This window comes from Lithobates pipiens, unplaced genomic scaffold, assembly GCF_037356315.1.
Source record: "Lithobates pipiens isolate NorthernLeopardFrog02 unplaced genomic scaffold, aLitPip1_a1.2 Scaffold_22, whole genome shotgun sequence".
NCBI classification, from domain to species: Eukaryota; Metazoa; Chordata; class Amphibia; order Anura; family Ranidae; genus Lithobates; species Lithobates pipiens.
Window position 1 is genome coordinate 42,008,577 of NW_027507784.1, and position 21,454 is coordinate 42,030,030.

General features: G+C 46.2%; 1 protein-coding gene across 6 annotated transcripts in view; it reads right to left on the minus strand.

Annotated features, from left to right (window-relative positions):
* LOC143923674 (uncharacterized) overlaps window positions 1-14,590 on the minus strand; it is a 55,413-nt gene extending 40,823 nt beyond the window's left edge. For 4 of the 6 annotated variants that reach the window (XM_077447490.1, XM_077447486.1, XM_077447489.1 and 1 more), the window contains exons 1-4: window positions 14,113-14,590; window positions 10,081-10,120; window positions 7,753-7,790; window positions 5,380-5,436 (exon numbers count right to left, since the gene is read on the minus strand). In XM_077447490.1, the coding sequence (XP_077303616.1) occupies window positions 5,380-5,436; window positions 7,753-7,790; window positions 10,081-10,120; window positions 14,113-14,221 (244 nt within the window). In that variant the 5' untranslated portion in view covers window positions 14,222-14,590. The remainder of the gene's footprint in view (window positions 1-5,379; window positions 5,437-7,752; window positions 7,791-10,080; window positions 10,121-14,112) is intronic. The other 2 variants (XM_077447488.1, XM_077447487.1) reach the window with 1 other exon arrangement.
* Between the last annotated feature and the right edge of the window lie 6,864 nt (window positions 14,591-21,454).

Here is a 21,454-nt window from a genome sequence, read left to right on the forward strand (position 1 = left end):
TACACCTTTAAGAGCTCTATGAAAATAATCACAATGCTTATAATGTAATAATGATAATAATCATACTAATTATCCACTTGAAGACCAGGTACTTTTATAACAAGTAAAAATCTGTATTTTTTGTTAGAAAATGACTTAGAACACCCAAACATTATATATATATATATATATATATATATATATATATATAATATATTCATATATATATATACATACACATATATATATATATATATATATATATATATATATATATATATATTCTTTTTTTTTGCAGAAACCCTAGAGAATCTAGAGAATAAAATGTTGATTGTTGCAATTTTTTATGTCACACTGTCATATATATATTTCTATTTTTTTTATTTTATTTATTCTTTTAGCAGAGACCCTAGAGAATAAAATGTTGATCGTTGCAATTTTTATTTCACACGGTCACAATTTTTGGGGGGAAAAAATAAATTTTAATGCAAAGAAAACAAAATATAGAACCAAATTTTTTTTTTTGTAGAATATAAAAGATGATGCTACTCCAAGTAAATAGATACCAAACATGTAAAGTTTAAAGTTGCGCACACTGGTGGAATGGCGACAAACCTTTGATATTTAAAAATCTCAATAGGCGACGCTTTTAAAAATGCTTACAGGTTACCTTGTTTAGAGTTATGGAGGAGGTTCGGCGCTAGAATTATTGTTTGCGCTCGCTCGGTGCAAAGGCCGTTTGCATATGCGTGACTTACATATGTGTTCGCTTCTGCGCGCGAGCAAGGAGGGATGGGAGCTCTTTCAAAAAAAAATTCTTTATTATTTAATTTTTTTACACTGTTATCCAAATAAATAAATATAAATAAATAAATATATATATATATATATATATATATATATATATATTTTTTATTTATTTATATTTATATATACATATACACACACACACATATATATATATATATGTCTGTGTGTGTGTGTATATATATATATATATATATATATATATATATATATATATATATATATATATATATATATATATATATATATATATATATATATATATATATGTATGTATATATCACATTTATTCCTATTACAAGGAATGTAAATATCTCTTGTAATAGAAATAAAGGCAAATAAATCTTTATGGAGAGACTTGGGGTCTATAAGAACCCAAATCTCTCCTCTACTTTTAAAAGCAACAGATCAAAAAAAAAGTGATCTTTTGCTTTAAAAAAAAAAAAAGTTGACTTCTGTTCTAGACCGTGAAGTGACATCATAACATAGCTATGGTCCTCCTAGACTATAGAGGTGATCAGATCAGAGATGATCTGATCTCTTTTCCCCTCTGTTGCCAGACACAATTGAATTTTATTAGCCTTTATTAGCCTAGCCAGAGTGAGTCCACTCGTTCTTGGCAGTGCCACGGCAGCCAGCGCCATGCCTCGTGAACTCACCAATGGCGGAGGAGCCGAGGAGGGGGGAGTGAGAAGGAGAGTGACACTGTGTGGGGGGATAGCAAAAAGGGGACAGAGGATGACATTGCTGGGGGTGGGGGTGAAGCCATGGCATGCAGGGGGACCGAGAAGGACACTCATATGCTACCCTGTGGAGAGGTGAAAGGGACACAGCACAGGAGCAGGACACACTGGTGTGTAATATGATGGTGGACAGAGGAGGAGGCTACTGTGAGGGGGTGAGGAGGACACTATCATGCCCACAGCCTCTGTCCACCTCCTGTACCATGTCCGCAGCCTCTGTCCACCTCCTGTACCGTGTCCGCAGCCTCTGTCCACCTCCTGTAGTATATCCGCAGCCTCTGTCCACCTCCTGAAGTATGTCCGCAGCCTCTGTCCACCTTGTGTAGTATGTCTGCAGCCTCTGTCTATCTCTGTCCCATGTCCACAGCCTCTGTCCACCTCCTGTAGTATGTCTGCAGCCACTGTCCACCTCCTGTAGTATGTCCGCAGCCTCTGTCCACCTCCTGTAGTATGTCTGCAGCCTCTGTTCACCTCCTGTAGTATGTCTGCAGCCTCTGTCCACCCCGTGCACCATGTCCACAGCCTCTGTCCACCTCCTGTAGTATGTCCACAGCCTCTGTCTACCTCCTGTACCATGTCTGCAGCCCCTGTCCACCTCCTGTACCATGTCTGCAACCTCTGTCCACCTCCTGTACCATGTCCGCAGCCTCAGTCCACCTCCTGTACCATGTCCGCAACCTCTGTCCACCTCCTGTAGTATGCCCGCAACCTCTGTCCACCTCCTGTAGTATGTCCGCAGCCTCTGTCCACCTCCTGTACCATGTCCACAGCTCTGTCCACCTCCTGTACCATGTCCGCAGCCACTGTCCACCTCCTGTATCTTGTCCGCAGCCTCTGTTCTCCTCCTGTACCATGTCCGCAGTACCATGTCCGCAGCCTCTGTCCACCTCCTGTACCATATCCGCAGCCTCTGTCCACCTCCTGTACCATGTCCGCAGCCTCTGTCCACCTCCTGTACCATGTCCGCAACCTCTGTCCACCTCATGTACCATGTCCGCAGCCTCTGTCCACCTCCTGTACCAGGTCCACAGCTCTGTCCACCTCCTGTACCATGTCCACAGCCTCTGTCCACCTCCTGTAGTATGTCCACAGCCTCTGTCTAAATCCTGTACCATGTCCACAGCCTCTGTCCACCTCCTGTAGTATGTCCGCAGCCTCTGTCCACCTCCTGTACCATGTCCGCAGCCTCAGTCCACCTCCTGTACCATGTCCGCAACCTCTGTCCACCTCCTGTAGTATGCCCGCAACCTCTGTCCACCTCCTGTAGTATGTCCGCAGCCTCTGTCCACCTCCTGTACCATGTCCACAGCTCTGTCCACCTCCTGTACCATGTCCGCAGCCACTGTCCACCTCCTGTATCTTGTCCGCAGCCTCTGTTCTCCTCCTGTACCATGTCCGCAGTACCATGTCCGCAGCCTCTGTCCACCTCCTGTACCATATCCGCAGCCTCTGTCCACCTCCTGTACCATGTCCGCAGCCTCTGTCCACCTCCTGTACCATGTCCGCAACCTCTGTCCACCTCATGTACCATGTCCGCAGCCTCTGTCCACCTCCTGTACCAGGTCCACAGCTCTGTCCACCTCCTGTACCATGTCCACAGCCTCTGTCCACCTCCTGTAGTATGTCCACAGCCTCTGTCTAAATCCTGTACCATGTCCACAGCCTCTGTCCACCTCCTGTAGTATGTCCGCAGCCTCTGTCCACCTCCTGTACCATGTCCACAGCTTCTGTCCACCTCCTGTAGTATGTCCGCAGGCTCTGTTCACCTCCTGTACCATGTCCCCAGCCTCTGTCCACCTCCTGTACCATGTCCACAGAATCTGTTTACCTCCTGTAGTATGTCTGCAGCCTCTGTCCACCTTCTGTATCATGTTCGCAGCCTGGGGGATATGTCCCCCCCCCCCCCCCCACGTGTGTTGCAGTGAACGGGATAATGCTCTTCTAAAGGGGGAACAAAACTTTCCTTCACTTTACTGTTCCTCTAGGTTACATAAAAGTTACACTAATACATAATTTTTTCAGCAGAAAATACATTTAAGGATACATATAAGGGGGTGTTCAAGTTACATAGACAGGAAAATGTATCTTTTTAAAATTTTTATTACTATTTATTTACAATATTTTAATAAGTGCAGCACTGCACTTATTAAATATTGGTGAATTGTATAGTGTATCCTATCAGTGGCAGCCCATACATTGTGGGCGCACAGGTGCCACCCCCCTATCACCGCCGCCGCTCTCCTATCCATGCGCCCGACCCCTTTTAGGATGCCGGGCACATGAATTCCTATGGCGAGGATGGGGGGGGGGGCTCTGATAGGCTTCAAAATAGGGTGGGGGGCTCAGGGAGCAGAGCACTGTGTCCCGATCCTACCCAGTTGTGTGGCGATAGCAAATTAAGTTATTTTCACACTAAATCTTCTTCCCGCCAATCAGGAAGTAGGTGTGAGACCTGTTCCTCAATTGGCCAAAACGTCAGGTGATCCTATTGGACGCCTGATGTGGAGCCAGACAGGAAGTCCACCACCCTGATTCCGCTGCCTGGACTCCGCACCCGCTAGCCTGCAGCCACTGCGCAGACCCCGTACCCGCTAGCCTGGAGCCGCTGCCTGGACCCCACACCCGCTAGCCTGGAGCCACTGCGCAGACCCGTACCCGCTAGCCTGGAGCCGCTGCCTGGACCCAGCACCTGCTAGCCTGGAGCAGCTGCCCGGACCCTGCATCTGCTAGCCTGAAGCCGCTGACCAGACCCCACATCTGCTAGCCTGGAGCTGCTGCCTGGACCTCGCACCTGCTAGCCTGGAGCTGCTGTCCGGACCCTGCACCTACCAGCCTGGAGCCGCTGCCCGGACCCTGCACCCGCTAGCCTGGAGCCACTGTGCAGACCCCGTAGCCGCTAGCCTGGAGCCGCTGCCTGGACCCAGCTCCTGCTAGCCTGGAGCAGCTGCCCGGACCCTGCATCTGCTAGCCTGGAGCTGCTGCCCGGACCCCACACCCGCTAGCCTGGAGCCGCTGCCTGGACACCGCACCTGCTAGCCTGGAGCCGCTGCCCAGACCCTGCATCCGCTAGCCTGGGGCCGCTGCCCGGACCCCGCACCCGCTAGCCTGAAGCCGCTGACCGGAGCCCACATCTGATCAGACCCCGTAGCCGCTAGCCTGGACCCGCTGCCTGGACCCAGCTCCTGCTAGCCTGGAGCAGCTGCCCGGACCCTGCATCTGCTAGCCTGGAGCTGCTGCCTGGACCTCGCACCTGCTAGCCTGGAGCCGCTGCCCGGACCCTGCACCTGCCAGCCTGGAGTCGTTGCCCAGACCCTGCACCCGCTAGCCTGGAGCTGCTGCCCGGACCCTGCACTCACTAGCCTGGAGCTGCTGCCCGCACCCCGTCGCACTGGATGATACCCCCCATCTATCTGGATCTATCTATCCAGGTAAGTCCCAGACAATCTGGCAGATGCGCATGCGGGAGGGGTTGTTAGTGCCATGCTGCTGGAGGGGGGTGGTTGTTTGCCACCCCCTCGAACAAAAAACCCTCCAGCAGCCACTGTATCTTATACCTTAGTGCTGGCTGCTTTGATTGTTTTGTTTTCTTTTTTTGCACAGCAGATTACATTTTCTTTTTGCAATAAAAACCAAGAAAAAAAATGTGATTCCATTACGGAATTGAAACCCTATCTGTCCTGAAAAAGTAGACAAAAAACTGAAACTGAAATAAAAAAACAAAAGCTCTGGAATTTAGGGAACAAATGATATGGATGAGGAAGAGACAGATCAAAGAATGATACAGAATAATGTAATATATTATATTGGAAAATATTATCCCAATCTATACATTAAAAGGGGACATTCTTACTTGTTATCCTTGGCACGCTATAAGCAGCAGATGGAGCGGGAGTTGGCGGATATCGATCTAAAAGAAGAAACATGATTAACGTGAAGAAAAACAAAATGAAAATATTAGATTTCTTTAGGTTTAATTTGCCAATTTCTGTAAATAAAAAATAATGCTAAAAATAAAATATAATGCTGAAAATAATTTGTCCAGTTTAAAATGACATTGAAATTATGTCTGACAAAGTAATAAAAAAAAAAAAAAAAAAAAGGAAAAAAAAAAAAGATTAGGTGGACAGAGGCTGCGGACATGATACAGGAGGTAGACAGAGGCTGCGGACATGATACAGGAGGTGGACAGAGGCTGCAGACATGGTACAGGTGGTAGACAGAGGCTGCGGACATGATACAGGAGGTAGACAGAGGCTGCGGACATGGTACAGGAGGTGGACAGAGGCTGCGGACATGATACAGGTGGTGGACAGAGGCTGCAGACATGGTACAGGTGGTGGACAGAGGCTGTGGACATGGTACAGGAGGTGGACAGAGGCTGTGGACATGGTACAGGAGGTGGACAGAGGCTGCGGACATGGTACAGGAGGTGGACAGAGGCTGCGGACATACTACAGGAGGTGGACAGAGGCTGCGGACATGGTACAGGTGGTGGACAGAGGCTGCGGACATGGTACAGGAGGTGGACAGAGGCTGCGGACATGGTACAGGAGGTGGACAGAGGCTGCAGACATGGTACAGGTGGTGGACAGAGGCTGCGGACATGGTACAGGTGGTGGACAGAGGCTGTGGACATGGTACAGGTGGTGGACAGAGGCTGCGGACATGGTACAGGAGGTGGACAGAGGCTGCGGACATGGTACAGGAGGTGGACAGAGGCTGCAGACATGGTACAGGTGGTGGACAGAGGCTGCGGACATGGTACAGGTGGTGGACAGAGGCTGCGGACATGGTACAGGAGGTGGACAGAGGCTGTGGACATGGTACAGGTGGTGGACAGAGGCTGTGGACATGGTACAGGAGGTGGACAGAGGCTGCGGACATGGTACAGGTGGTGGACAGAGGCTGTGGACATGGTACAGGAGGTGGACAGAGGCTGCGGACATGGTACAGGTGGTGGACAGAGGCTGTGGACATGGTACAGGAGGTGGACAGAGGCTGCGGACATACTACAGGAGGTGGACAGAGGCTGCGGACATGATACAGGAGGTGTACAGAGGCTGCTGAGATGATACAGGAGGTGTACAGAGACTGGGGACATACTGCAGGAGGTGGACAGAGGCTGCAGACATGGTACAGGAGGTGGACAGAGGCTGTGGACATGGTACAGGAGGTGGACAGAGGCTGCGGACATACTACAGGAGGTGGACAGAGGCTGCGGACATGGTACAGGTGGTGGACAGAGGCTGCGGACATGGTACAGGAGGTGGACAGAGGCTGTGGACATGGTACAGGAGGTGGACAGAGGCTGCAGACATGGTACAGGTGGTGGACAGAGGCTGCGGACATGGTACAGGTGGTGGACAGAGGCTGTGGACATGGTACAGGTGGTGGACAGAGGCTGCGGACATGGTACAGGAGGTGGACAGAGGCTGCGGACATGGTACAGGAGGTGGACAGAGGCTGCAGACATGGTACAGGTGGTGGACAGAGGCTGCGGACATGGTACAGGTGGTGGACAGAGGCTGCGGACATGGTACAGGAGGTGGACAGAGGCTGTGGACATGGTACAGGTGGTGGACAGAGGCTGCGGACATGGTACAGGAGGTGGACAGAGGCTGCGGACATGGTACAGGTGGTGGACAGAGGCTGTGGACATGGTACAGGAGGTGGACAGAGGCTGCGGACATGGTACAGGTGGTGGACAGAGGCTGTGGACATGGTACAGGAGGTGGACAGAGGCTGCGGACATACTACAGGAGGTGGACAGAGGCTGCGGACATGATACAGGAGGTGTACAGAGGCTGCTGAGATGATACAGGAGGTGTACAGAGACTGGGGACATACTGCAGGAGGTGGACAGAGGCTGCAGACATGGTACAGGAGGTGGACAGAGGCTGTGGACATGGTACAGGAGGTGGACAGAGGCTGTGGAAATATTGTCCCTTATTTCCTGTCTTGTCACTGGACCAGGAGGTGACAACGTGTATCCCAGGGATCATCTTCAGAACATTTCCTTTCACTTCCAGTCCAGTCAGCAGGCCAGGAGGTGGAGGAAAATCTTCCCAACCAGGAGGACACAGATGAGCAAACTTGACCGAGCATCTAACCCTTCAATTGTTTGGAACTTTGTGTAACGCAAACCAAACATTTGGCGTTCCAGTTTAATAAGCAAAATAATAGGATTTATGATAAATTCTCCATTATGGAAAAAATAATTTACCTGTTTGGTATCGAGGGTTGTGTTCAGTTTCAGGAGTCCTTTGGGGGCAGAAAACATGAAATTAACCATACAGAAAAAAAACCAAAAGATATACACTAGATTGCCAAAAGTATTGGGACGCTGCCTTTACACGCACACATGAACTTTAATGGCACCCCAGTCTTAGCCCATAGGGTTCAATATTGAGTTGGCCCACCCTTTACAGCTATAACAGCTTCAACTCTTCTGGGAAGGCCGTCCACAAGGTTTAGGAGTGTCTATGGAAATGTTTGACCATTCTTCCATAAGCACATTTGTGAGGTCAGGCACTGATGTTGGACGAGAAGGCCTGGCTAGCAGTCTCCTCTCTAATTCATCCAAAAGGTGTTGTGGTCAGGACTCTGTGCAGGCCAGTCAAGTTCCTCCCCCCCCCAAACTAATTCCATGTTCCAAGCTTTGATTTTTTTCGTCATTGCGGTCCAAAATGAATGACTCCATTTAAAAATTTGAAAATCGAACAAATGGTCCTAAGGCGAAAGTCTAGTCTACTAGTGTATGGCCAGCTTTACAAATATAATGTCTCTCCACCCCAAACTCGCTCATCCATGTCTTTATGGACCTTGCTTTGTGCACTGGTCCAATCATTCGGGGCAGGGGGGATTATGGTGTGGGGTTGTTTTTCAGGGGTTGCCGCCTTAGTTCCAGTGAAGGGAACTCTTAAGGCGTCCGCATACCAAGACATTTTGGACAATTTCATGCTCCCAATTTCTGAAGAGAATAAAACAAGGAATAGAAAATAAAGGAATAGAATAGAAAAAAAATAGAATAGAGTAGAAAAGAATATAACAGAAAATAAAAGAATAGAGTAAAACAGAACAAAATGGGATAGAAAATAAATGAACAGAATAGAATGGAATAGAAAGGAATAGAATAGAACAGAATAAAAAAAGAATAGCATTAAATAGGAAGATTATAACCATCTACTGAAATTTGAATAGACTAGTAAAGAATAGAATTTAAAAAACAATAGAATAGAATAGAATAGAAATAATATAACCATTTTCCAAAATTCAAATAGAATAAATTTGAATTTGAAAAGAATAGAAAATAATAGAGTAGAATAGAAAATAACAGAATAGTATAGAAAAGAAACAGCAGAATAGAATAGAATAGAATGAAAATAACCATCTTCCTATTCTAGTCTATTCTTTTCTATTCTATTCAAAGTCAAATTGATTCTATTTGAATTTTGGGAAATGGTTATATTCTTTCTATTCTATTCTATTCTTTTGTTTTTTTAATTGTATTTTTTTTTCTATTTGTTTGTTTTATTCTATTATTTCCTTTTCTATTCTATTCTATTCAAATTAATTCTATTCGAAATTCAAATTTCGTAAGATGGTTCTATCCTTTCTTTCCTATTCTGTTTTTTTTTTATACTATTCTGTTATTTTCTATTCTATTATAATCAATTATTTTCCATTCTATTAAAATTAAAATTGATTCTATTTGAATTTTGGGAAATGTACTGGAGCCAGTCTCGATAACATTCCCTACACTTTTTCCTTCCTTTTCTTGTGTTTTTATAAGTATAATGTGATGGTTTGCCCTTCGGTTTCATATTCATGCTTTGTAGCCCCTGCGAGGGCACACAAGGAGCAGATTGTAGTCTCTTGTTTATTCCTGTTTATTCAAAATTTTCAATAAACATATTGAAACAGAATTTTGGGAAATGGTTATACTCTTTCTATTCTATTGTATTCTTTTTTTTTCTTTTTTTTTCTATTCTATGCTATTCTTTTTTTTTTCAATTCTACTCTTTTCAATTCCATTCAAATTCAAATTTATTTGAAATTCAAACTTCAGAAGATGGTTATATCTTTTTTATGTTATTCTATTTGTTTCTATTATATTCTATTCTATTTTGTTCGGTTTTACTCTATTATATTCTATTCTTTTATTTTCATTTATTATTTTTTTTTCTGTTATATTCTTTTCTATTCAATTTTTTTCTATTCTATTCCTTTATTTTCTATTCTATTTTGTTCTCTTTGAAAATTCCAAAACTATTCTAATTCGAAAACGATTCGAATTCTAATTTCGTCCAAATTTTTTTTTTGTTATTTCGGTAAATTCGGTAATATTGTAATTCAGAAATTCGGATACATCCGAGTTTCCAAAAAATGAAAATTCATCCGAATTTAAATTCGGAACGAAACGAACCGCAACTGTCCAATTAAGATATATGTTTCTATTTTTTGAAATATGTGCTTATAAAAAAGATAGAAAACATTATCATTATTCCCCTAAATAGGATACATTTATAGACCATTTGAATAATTAACTTACGGTGGAGGAGGGCGGCGATCAGCACCTTCACGTTGCTTGTCTATAACAGGACAAAATACGGTTATTCAATGAGACCAAGGCAGGCGCAAAGCAAGCTGCTCTGCTTTCTCCGTGCTAGCCAACTTATAAAACAAAGCTTAAGCTTATACACTATGTTGTCAAAAGTATTGGGACACCTGCCTTAACACGCACATGAACTTTAATGGCATCCCAGTCTTAGTCCGTAGGGTTCATTATTGAGTTGGCCCTCCCTTTGCAGCTATAAAAAGCTTCAACTTTTCTTGGAAAGGCTGTCCACAAGGTTTAGGAGTGAGTCTATGGGAATGTTTGACCATTCTTCCAGAAGAGCATTTGTGAGGTCAGGCACTGATGTTGGACGAGAAGGCCTGGCTCGCAGTCTCCGCTCTAATTCATCCCAAAGGTGTTCTATCGGGTTGAGGTCAGGATTCTGTGCAGGCCAGTCAAGTTCCTCCACCCCAAACTTGCTCATCCATGTCTTTATGGACCTTGCTTTGTCCACTGGTGTGCAGTCATGTTGGAACAGGAAGAGGCCGTCCCCAAACTGTTCCCACAAAGTTGAGAGAATGAAATTGTCCAAAGTGTCTTGGTATGCTGACGCCTTAGGAGTTCCCTTCACTGGAACCAAGAGACCAACCCCTGAAAAACAACCCCACACCATAATTCCCTCTCCACCAAATGATTTGGACCAGTGCACAAAGCAAGGTCCATAAAGACATGGATGAGCGGGTGGAGGAACTTGACAGGCCTGTACAGAATCCTGACCTCAACCCAATAGAACACCTTTGGAATGAATTAGAGCAGAGACTGTGAGCCAGACCTTCTCGTCCAACATCAGTGCCTGACCTCACAAATGCTCTTCTGGAAGAATGGTCAAACACTCCCATAGACACCCTCCTAAACCTTGTGGACGGCCTTCCCAGAAGAGTTGAAGCTGTTATAGCTGCAAAGGGTGGGCCAACTCAATATTGAACCCTATGGGCTAAGACTGGGATGCCAGTAAGGTTGGATGCAGTATTTGTGTTGGCCACCTGAATCCGAATCGTTGGGTTTGTCCATTCCAAAACTACCAAAAGCATCAAAGAACAGATCAAAAAGTTCAATGGCATTTACAGTATCTCACAAAAGTAAGTACACCCCATCACATTTTTGTAAATATTTTATTATACCTTTTCATGTGACAACACTGAAGAAATGACACTTTACTACAATGTAAAGTAGTGAGTGTACAGCTTGTATAACAGTGTAAATTTGCTGTCCCATCAAATTAACTCAACACACAGTCATTCATGTCTAAACCGCTGGCAACAAAAGTGAGTACACCCCTAAGTGAAAATGTCCAAATTGAGCCCAATTAGCCATTTTCCCTCCCTGGTGTCATGTGACTCGTTACTGTTACAAGGTCTCAGGTGTGAATGGGGAGCAGGTGTGTTAAATTTGGTGTTATCGCTCTCACTCTCTCATACTAGTCACTGGAAGTTCAACATGGCACCTCATGGCAAAGAACTCTCTGAGGATCTGAAAAAAAGAATTGTTGTTCTACATAAAGATGGCCTAGGCTATAAGAAGATTGCCAAGACCCTGAAACTGAGCTGCAGCACGGTGGTCAAGACCATACAGAGGTATAACAGGACAGGTTCCCCTCAGAACAGGCCTCGCCATGGCCAACCAAAGAAGTTGAGGTCACGTGCTCAGCGTCATATCCAGAGGTTGTCTTTGGGAAATAGATGTATGAGTGCTGCCAGCATTGCTGCAGAGGTTGAAGGGGTGGGGGGTCAGCCGGTCAGTGCTCAGACCATAAGTCACACACTGGAACCATGTCCTGTGGACTTATGAGACCAAGATAAACTTATTTGGTTTTAGATGGTGACAAGCGTGTGTGGTGGCAACCAGGTGAGGAGGACAAAGACAAGTGTGTCTTGCCTACAGTCAGGCATGGTGGTGGGAGTGTCATGGTCTGGGGCTGCATGAGTGCTGCCGGCACTGGGGAGCTACAGATCATTGCGAGAACCATGAATGCCAACATGTCCTGTGACATACTGAAGCAGAACATGATCCCCTCCCTTTGGTGACTGGGCCGCAGGGCAGTATTCCAACATGATAACGACCCCAAACACACCTCCAAGACGTTTACTGCCTTGCTAAAGAAGCTGAGGGTAAAGGTAATGGACTGGCCAAGCATGTCTCCAGACCTAAACCCTATTGAGCATCTGTGGGGCATCCTTACACGGAAGGTGGAGGAGCGCAAGGTCTCCAACATCCACCAGCTCTGTGATGTCATCATAGAGGAGGGGAAGAGGACTCCAGTGACAACCTGTGAAGCTCTGGTGACCTCCATGCCCAAGAGGGTTAAGGGAGTGCTGGAAAATAATGGTGGCCACACAAAGTATTGACTCTTTGGGCCCAATTTGGATATTTTCACTTAGGGGTGTACTGACTTTTGTTGCCAGCGGTTTAGACATTAATGGCTGTGTGTTGAGTTATTTTGAGGGGACAGAAAATTTACACTGTTATACAAGCTGTACACTCACTACTTTACATTGTAGACAAGTGTCATTTCTTCAGTGTTGTCACATGAAAAGATATAATAAAATATTTACAGAAATGTGAGGGGTGTACTCGGTTTTGTGAGATACTGTAAATGCCATTCAACTTCTTCATCTGTACTTAGATGCTTTTGGTAGTTTCGGAGATACTGTATATCTAAATATACAATAAATATAAATCTAAATATAGCCAAAGCTTTATATATATATATACATATTATTTAAATAAAATAAAAATAAAAAAAATAAAAATTTTAATTTTAATAAAAAAATAAAAAATAAATAAATGCAAAAATTTTAATAAATGTTGTATTATATTTGTATAAGCTTGAATCTTGATTGTATAGACTGAGCTAAAACTGGATGGTTCTGGAGGACATTGGGTGAGATAAATGTGAACAGCTTGGACATCCAACTTTCAATTTTCTCATGATATACATTTTGAGAATAAGCTTTTGGTTTTAGATACACTTTAAATGACTTTTTTTTTTTTTTTTTCAAATTTAAAGAATAAACAGTAGAATGTGTGAACTGTAGCACTCAACTCAAATGGTTTATAAGAATGAACTTTCTTAAAAATATTTAGGTATAAATAATTCATTTGGGGGGGGGGGGGGGGATAGAAAGAGAAAAGAGAACAAGTCAAGGGAATGGGCAACTGGCCAGCTTTGTAGAGTTAGGATTAAAGTTTATTTTTATTATTTTTATTGGCGCGAAAGCAGAGAACCCTAAATTCTGAGGTCAGTGTTATAAACCAACCATGGAGACCATCATTTAAAAAAAAAAAAATAGAGTGATTGTCATTTAGAATGGAAGTTAATTTTTCTTCAACCATGCTTCCCATAATTCTTTGCTTTACTTCTCTTGTATTTGTCGTTGTTTTTGTATAAGCTTGAAGCTTGGTTATTGGGTGAGATAAATATGAACAGCATGGAAGTCCAAAATTTCAATTTTGCTCATTATATATAGATATTTACTTAAAGTGGAAGTAAACCCACTTTTTTAACTTTTACCTACAGGAAAGCCTATAATAAGGCTTACCTGTAGGTAAAAAAAATATCTCCTAAACCTGTACGGTTTAGGAGATATTCCCCTCGGTATGCGCCGCTGACTGCAGCGGCGCATGCGCACAAGGGGGTTCTCTCCGCGAAAATCCGGCAGCGCTCGTCCGGCCGGATTTAAATCTCCCGCGCGCATGCGCGGGAGTGACGATATCGCGGCTCCGGCCACTCACAGCGCCGGAGCCGCGATACCCGGAAGAGACGCCGAGGGAGCATGTCGGCTTCCTCGGCGTGGATCGGGCGAGATGTCGGGGCCTCGTTCTAAGGTAAGTATTTCATAATGAGCTAGTATGCGGTGCATACTAGCTCATTATGCCTTTTGCTTTGCAGGTTTTAAAAAAGAAAAAAAAAAAAATGCGGGTTTACTACCGCTTTAACTTTGCATGAACTGAGTCATGTATACTCACGTTGTCGGCAGCTGGCGCAACCAAGCAAGAAAGCCATTGCGGATATTCCCAGGAGCCCGGCAATCCAGGCAAAAGAAGCAGTCAATAGGTCAGCAAAAAGAACAGCCATACACTTCGCCACCTCCTTCGACCTTGGTCTCAACGGTCTCTGCGTCTTCTAACACATTGTTCTCCTTCTTCAGCTATATATTGATTGTTTGTACTTCTTCTGGACACCTAACCTAGAACGTTTTTGACCTTCGATTTTTTTTATTTATTTTTTTGAGGTTTTGATTTTGGTATCAGAAATAATGTCCAAAATTTTTTTTTTTTGGGGCTCTTCAGAACTTTTCCACTGGATGTCCACTTCCAAGTTCCTCAACTTCTCCTTCAGATCTTTGCCAAGTTTTCTTGGTTTTCTTTTATCGCCCTTTTTTAACTTCCCCACTCGGTACGCTGCCCACTGGTCCTGTAGAGGTGCTACCAGGAAACGTACAATGTATTCTCTCTCACTCTCCTCCCCCAGAGGTGAGTCAGATCAGCGTGTGAGGCCAACGCTGCACGTGAAGCCACCAAAACCACACAGGACAGGATGCTGACACCTCCGTAGGCCACTCTGAGCTGCTCTAATTTTAACAGCCGATGCTCTAAGAGAGAATCTTGCAAAGAGAGAATAAAGCATGAGCTGTGGCTGTTACATATTATTGCAGCTGCTGATTTTGGCCCATTTTGAGTTTTTTTTATTTTTATATATTTTTGGAATTGATACATGAGCCCGGGGTTAGGACCCCATGGCAGTCTTTGTTTCAGTAGGCTCCCTGAGAGTTAAAGTGACACTAAACTCTGGTTAAAAAAAAAGTATTAGAAGAGTCCCTTCTATCGCTCTCAGCCTCCTCCAAATCTGCAAATACCTGCCCGTGATCTGACTTTCTGTTAGAGGGTAGTGATGGCCGAACAGTTCGCCCGGCGGTCGTTTCGCGGCGAATTTCGGCTGTTCGCGGTCCGCCAGTTCGGCGAACTATTGGCGTCGTTCGCCCGGCAGACACTTCCGTGTTTTTACTGTGTAAAGGAACTTTTACCTGATGACACATCCATCATGGGGTACAGGACAGCCAATTGAGACATTACAGCACATGGACACTTGGACATTCCCCCTAACCTATAAATACACCCGATCCGGTGGCCATTTTACATTCTTTCTTCTGTCACTATAGAGAAAGGTTGCTGTGTGGAGTAGGGACAGATAAAACGCTAGCTATTTGGTACACAAAAGTTCTTTTCAGGACTGGTATAAGTGTTAGGTGTATATAGGTTTGCTGTGCTACTGATTCTTGCAGCAGCCTGAGTGTCTTTTGTCAGTTTAGAGAAAGGGACAGAGCGCTGTGTCTGCTGCTATTTTAGGGACAGCCAGATTAGTCATCATCATCATCATTAGCTGTTACTATCAGGTCCACAAAAGAGCTATTCCAGTAACCAGTAATTGTTCCAGTCTCCTTTTGCCACTTTGTATAGGGACAGGAAGGAAGCAGTGTGTCAGGCAGTGAGGGTCAGTTTAAAGACTTGCTGTTACTATTAGTTCCACAAAGGTTCTTTTCAGGACTGGTATCAGTGGTATGGTAATAGGCTTGTACACGTATAATATTCTTTCTTCCAAATATAGAAAGAATATTATACTTGACTGCTGCCCTTCTGCTGCAGTCTGCTAATCATTCACAACTCACTTGTTCCACAAAGCTCTTTATCAGGACTGGTAACTTGGTCTGTGTAGGGTGCTACAGTACATAGGGTTGAGTGCGGTACAGTCTGCTGTTCTGTAAGGACCGCTATCGGTCCACAATAGATAGGGTTGAGGTGCACCACTGCTGACCGCTGCCCTATACTGCAGCAGTCCTTCATTGGTATAGGGACTGACGTACAGTCTGCTAATCACTAACACACAACCTGCTTGGTCCACAAAAGTTCTTATAAGGACTGGTAACTTGGTCTAGGGTGCTACAGTACATAGGGTTGAGTGCGGTACAGTCTGCTGTTCTGTAAGGACCGCTATCGGTCCACAATACATAGGGTTGAGGTGCACCACTGCTGACTGCTGCCCTATACTGCAGCAGTCCTTCATTGGTATAGGGACTGACGTACAGTCTGCTAATCACAAACACACAACCTGCTTGGTCCACAAAAGTTCTTATAAGGACTGGTAACTTGGTCTAGGGTGCTACAGTACATAGGGTTGAGTGAGGTACAGTCTGCTATTCTATAAGGACTGTTATCGGTCCACAATACATAGGGTTGAGGTGCACTACTGCTGACTGCTGCCCTATACTGCAGCAGTCCTTCATTGGTATAGGGACTGACGTACAGTCTGCTAATCACAAACACACAACCTGCTTGGTCCACAAAAGTTCTTATAAGGACTGGTAACTTGGTCTAGGGTGCTACAGTACATAGGGTTGAGTGAGGTACAGTCTGCTATTCTATAAGGACTGTTATCGGTCCACAATAGATAGGGTTGAGGTGCACCACTGCTGACCGCTGCCCTATACTGCAGCAGTCCTTCATTGGTATAGGGACTGACGTACAGTCTGCTAATCACAAACACACAACCTGCTTGGTCCACAAAAGTTCTTATAAGGACTGGCAACTTGGTCTAGGGTGCTACAGTACATAGGGTTCAGTGCGGTACAGTCTGCTGTTCTGTAAGGACCGCTATCGGTCCACAATACATAGGGTTGAGGTGCACTACTGCTGACCGCTGCCCTATACTGCAGCAGTCCTTCATTGGTATAGGGACTGATGTACAGTCTGCTAATCACAAACACACAACCTGCTTGGTCCACAAAAGTTCTTATAAGGACTGGTAACTTGGTCTAGGGTGCTACAGTACATAGGGTTGAGTGCGGTACAGTCTGCTATTCTATAAGGACTGTTATCGGTCCACAATAGATAGGGTTGAGGTGCACCACTGCTGACCGCTGCCCTATACTGCAGCAGTCCTTCATTGGTATAGGGACTGACGTACAGTCTGCTAATCACAAACACACAACCTGCTTGGTCCACAAAAGTTCTTATAAGGACTGGTAACTTGGTCTAGGGTGCTACAGTACATAGGGTTGAGTGCGGTACAGTCTGCTGTTCTGTAAGGACCGCTATCGGTCCACAATACATAGGGTTGAGGTGCACCACTGCTGACTGCTGCCCTATACTGCAGCAGTCCTTCATTGGTATAGGGACTGACGTACAGTCTGCTAATCACAAACACACAACCTGCTTGGTCCACAAAAGTTCTTATAAGGACTGGTAACTTGGTCTAGGGTGCTACAGTACATAGGGTTGAGTGAGGTACAGTCTGCTATTCTATAAGGACTGTTATCGGTCCACAATACATAGGGTTGAGGTGCACTACTGCTGACTGCTGCCCTATACTGCAGCAGTCCTTCATTGGTATAGGGACTGACGTACAGTCTGCTAATCACTAACACACAACCTGCTTGGTCCACAAAAGTTCTTATAAGGACTGGTAACTTGGTCTAGGGTGCTACAGTACATAGGGTTGAGTGAGGTACAGTCTGCTATTCTATAAGGACTGGTATCGGTCCACAATACATAGGGTTGAGGTGCACTACTGCTGACCGCTGCCCTATACTGCAGCAGTCCTTCATCGGTATAGGGACTAAGAGTTTTGTCACAGGGTGATTTAAAAAATGACAGGCAGAGGAAGAGGCAGGCCCTTCCGCAGGGGTGGTAGGGGTAGGGCAGGAGCACCAGCCTTGAGCCAAAGTGGGAAGTTGCAGAAGGTGCGTTCAATTACTTTAAAGGACGCACCAGACTTGGTTGAGTGGCTGACTCAGCCTTACTCTTCTGCACCCTCCTCATCCTCTCGATCTGCACCCTCTTCTTCACTCTCTGCTATGTGCACCCCCAAAGACACTACCACCAACAACAACACCACCACCACATACCTTCCGCTTGAGTCACAGGAATTATTTTCCGATCCATATCAAGAGGACATTTCTGATGCGCAGCCACTCTTGGTATTGGATCAGGAAGAGGAGGTAGCAACAAGCTACTCAGCAGTCTGACGACAGTACCCAGATCAGCCCAAGGAGGAGGTTGGTCCCCGGTGTTGCTGCCTACTCCGAGATCTCTACTTATAGCGGTGGGGAAGGTGACGTTGATGATGACGTGTCTAGTGATGTCACGTGGGTGCCCACAAGAGAGGAAGAGGAGGGGAGTTCAGAGGGAGATATGGACCAGCAGATAGGGAGGAGAAGCAGGAATAACTTACATTGCACAGGAGGGACAAAGCAGACTGCAAATGTATCAGGAGCGAGTCATCGACCATGTACGGTCACATCTGGCGCTCCCAGGGCACCGGCACATGGCTCCGCAGTGTGGGCTTTTTTTAACGTGTCCGCTGCTGACAATAGCGTTGCCATCTGCAATCTTTGCAGTCAACGCATTAGTCGCGGTAAGCCCAACACTCACCTAGGGACAACCGCCTTAAGAAGGCACATGAGCAGCCATCACCGAGCCCAGTGGGAGCAACGAAACGCACAAAGCCACAATGCAGGCTCTCACCGTCCAGCCTCGTCTTCTACTTCTCCTTCTCCTCTCTCCTCACAATTGTCCTCCACTCCACCTTCCATCACGCCAAGCTCACGTTTTTCTGCAAAAAGGCAGGCTTCCGTGGCCTTAATGTTCGAGCGTAAAAAAATGATGACGCCGAATAACCTTCTTGCCCACCGGTTGACGGCTGGCTTGTCAGAACTGATAGCCCGCCAACTACTGCCATATAAACTGGTGGACTCGGAGGCCTTTCGCAAATTTGTGGCCATTGGAACACCACAATGGAAGGTCCCAGGAAGGAAGTATTTCTCGGAGAAGGGCATCCCAGAGCTATATGGCCATGTTCAGCGGCAAGTGAATGTATCTCTGGCACACAGTGTCGGTGCCAAGATACATCTGACCACAGACACGTGGTCTAGCAAACACGGGCAGGGAAGGTATATCACTTTTACTGCCCACTGGGTGAACCTTCTGACGGCCGTCAAGCATGTAACCCGTGGCACCCATGTAGATTTGGTTTTACCGCCACGGATTGCATGAAGGCCTGACTCTTCTTCTCCTCCTCCTCCTACTCCATCCTCCTCCCTCTCCTCCTCAGCTGCCTCCTCCTTTTCCGCTGCTAGCGTCTCTTCTGCTGCACCGCCCAAGCTCCCCAGAACCTATTCCACATGCCAGGTGAGACGTTGCCATGCCGTGCTGCGTCTGTTGTGCCTGGAAGCCGAGAGCCACACTGGCCCGGCACTCCTTTCAGCTTTGCGTTCACAGGCAGATCAGTGGCTAACACCGCTCAATTTGACAGTTGGTAAAGTGGTGTGTGACAACGGTGCCAATCTGCTTAGCGCATTGAAACAGGGCAAAATCACGCACGTGCCATGCATGGCACACGTCTTAAACTTGGTCGTGCAGCGATTCCTTGTCAAATACCCTGGGGTCCAGGACATCTTGCGGCAGGCAAGGAAAATCTCGGCCCATTTCAGAAGATCTTACACGGCCATGGCTCGCCTTGCTGACATTCAGCGGCGACACAATCTGCCGGTCAGACGTCTTATTTGCGATTGCCCGACACGATGGAACTCAACCTTCTATATGCTTGATAGGCTGCTCCAGCAGAAACGTGCAGTTAACGTCTACCTGTATGAACTCTGCGGCAGAAACAGTTCTGGGGAGCTGGGGTTTTTTTCACCGCGCTAGTGGCTGCTCATGCGCGACGCATGCAGACTTCTGCGGCCATTTGAGGAGATCACCAAACTGGTCAGTCGCAGCCATGGCGCCATCAGTGACATGGTACCTTATGCCTGCTTTATGGAGCGTGCATTGCGTCGTGTCATTGATCAGGCTGTGGAGGAGCAGGAGCGGGAAGATGAGGAAGTCGCAATGCTGGATGAATTCCCAGGGGGGGCTACTCTATCTGAGACAAGTCAACAACAGGAGTCTGAAGAGGAGTCAGAGGAGGATGGTGCCGGGGCGGATGAGGAGGAGCAAGAAGAGCATGCTTTAAACCTTTCTGGGATCCCTGTTGTGCGTGGATGGGGAGAGGAGAATGAAGAGGACGACATTATCCTGGATGATGAGCAGGAGCCAGGCCACCACACCGCTTCCACTTTAGTGCAAATGGGGGCCTTCATGCTCCAGTGTTTTAATAGGGACCCCCGTATAAAAAGCATAAGGGTCAAGGACCATTACTGGGTGGCAACGTACTTAGACCCCCGGTACAAACACAAAATGGCGGAAATGTTACCGCCGTCACAGAGGGCTGTCAGAATGCAGCACTTCCAGGCCTTGCTTCGAGAAATGCTGCATTCTGCTTTTGCGTGCGCTGGCAGAGGAGCAATTCCCACTCCCAGAGAAGGATTTGCGGGTACCAATCCAACAGCGCCTGCAAGAAGAGGCCGGTTTGAAGATGTGTTGGTGACTTCGGATATGAGGTCATTCTTTCAGCTGACCCATCGACAGGTGTCATCCGGATCCAGCATCAGGGAGCGCCTAGACCGTCAGGTGTCCGACTACATTGGGTTAACGGCCGATGTGGACGCTCTGAGGAGTGATGAACCCCTGGACTACTGGGTGGGCAGGCTTGACCTCTGGCCAGAGCTTGCCCAATTTGCAATCGAACTGTTGGCTTGCCCCTCATCCAGTGTCCTGTCCGAAAGGACGTTCAGCGCAGCAGGGGGGATCGTGACCGATAAGCGTACTCGCCTAGCTCACGACAGTGTTAACTACCTCACATTTATAAAAATGAATGAGGTATGGATCTCGGAGGAATTCAACACATGTGACCAGTAGACTATGTATATGTCTATAAACTATTTTTTTAATCAAGTACACAGACCTTCTTTCTTCATTTGGCTCACTTCCTTGTCCCAAAAAAGCACACCGTACTATATGCCCCTACCCTCCTCTTTGAAGAGGTTGAGCGGTGTCATATTTCTACTGGGGCTGCTTATGAGGGGATCACACCATCCCTGTGCTGTGCGGACTTCCTCCTGGGGGTTCTTATTATAAGGGGATCACACCATCCCTGTGCTGTGCTGACTTCCTCCTGGGGGTTCTTATTATGAGGGGATCACACCATCCCTGTGCTGTGCTGAGTTTCTCCTGGGCCTGCTTATTATGAGGGGATCACACCATCCCTGTGCTGTGCTGACTTCCTCCTGGGGGTTCTTATTATGAGGGGATCACACCATCCCTGTGCTGTGCTGAGTTTATCCTGGGCCTGCTTATTATGAGGGGATCACACCATCCCTGTGCTGTGCTGACTTCCTCCTGGGGGTTCTTATTATGAGGGGATCACACCATCCCT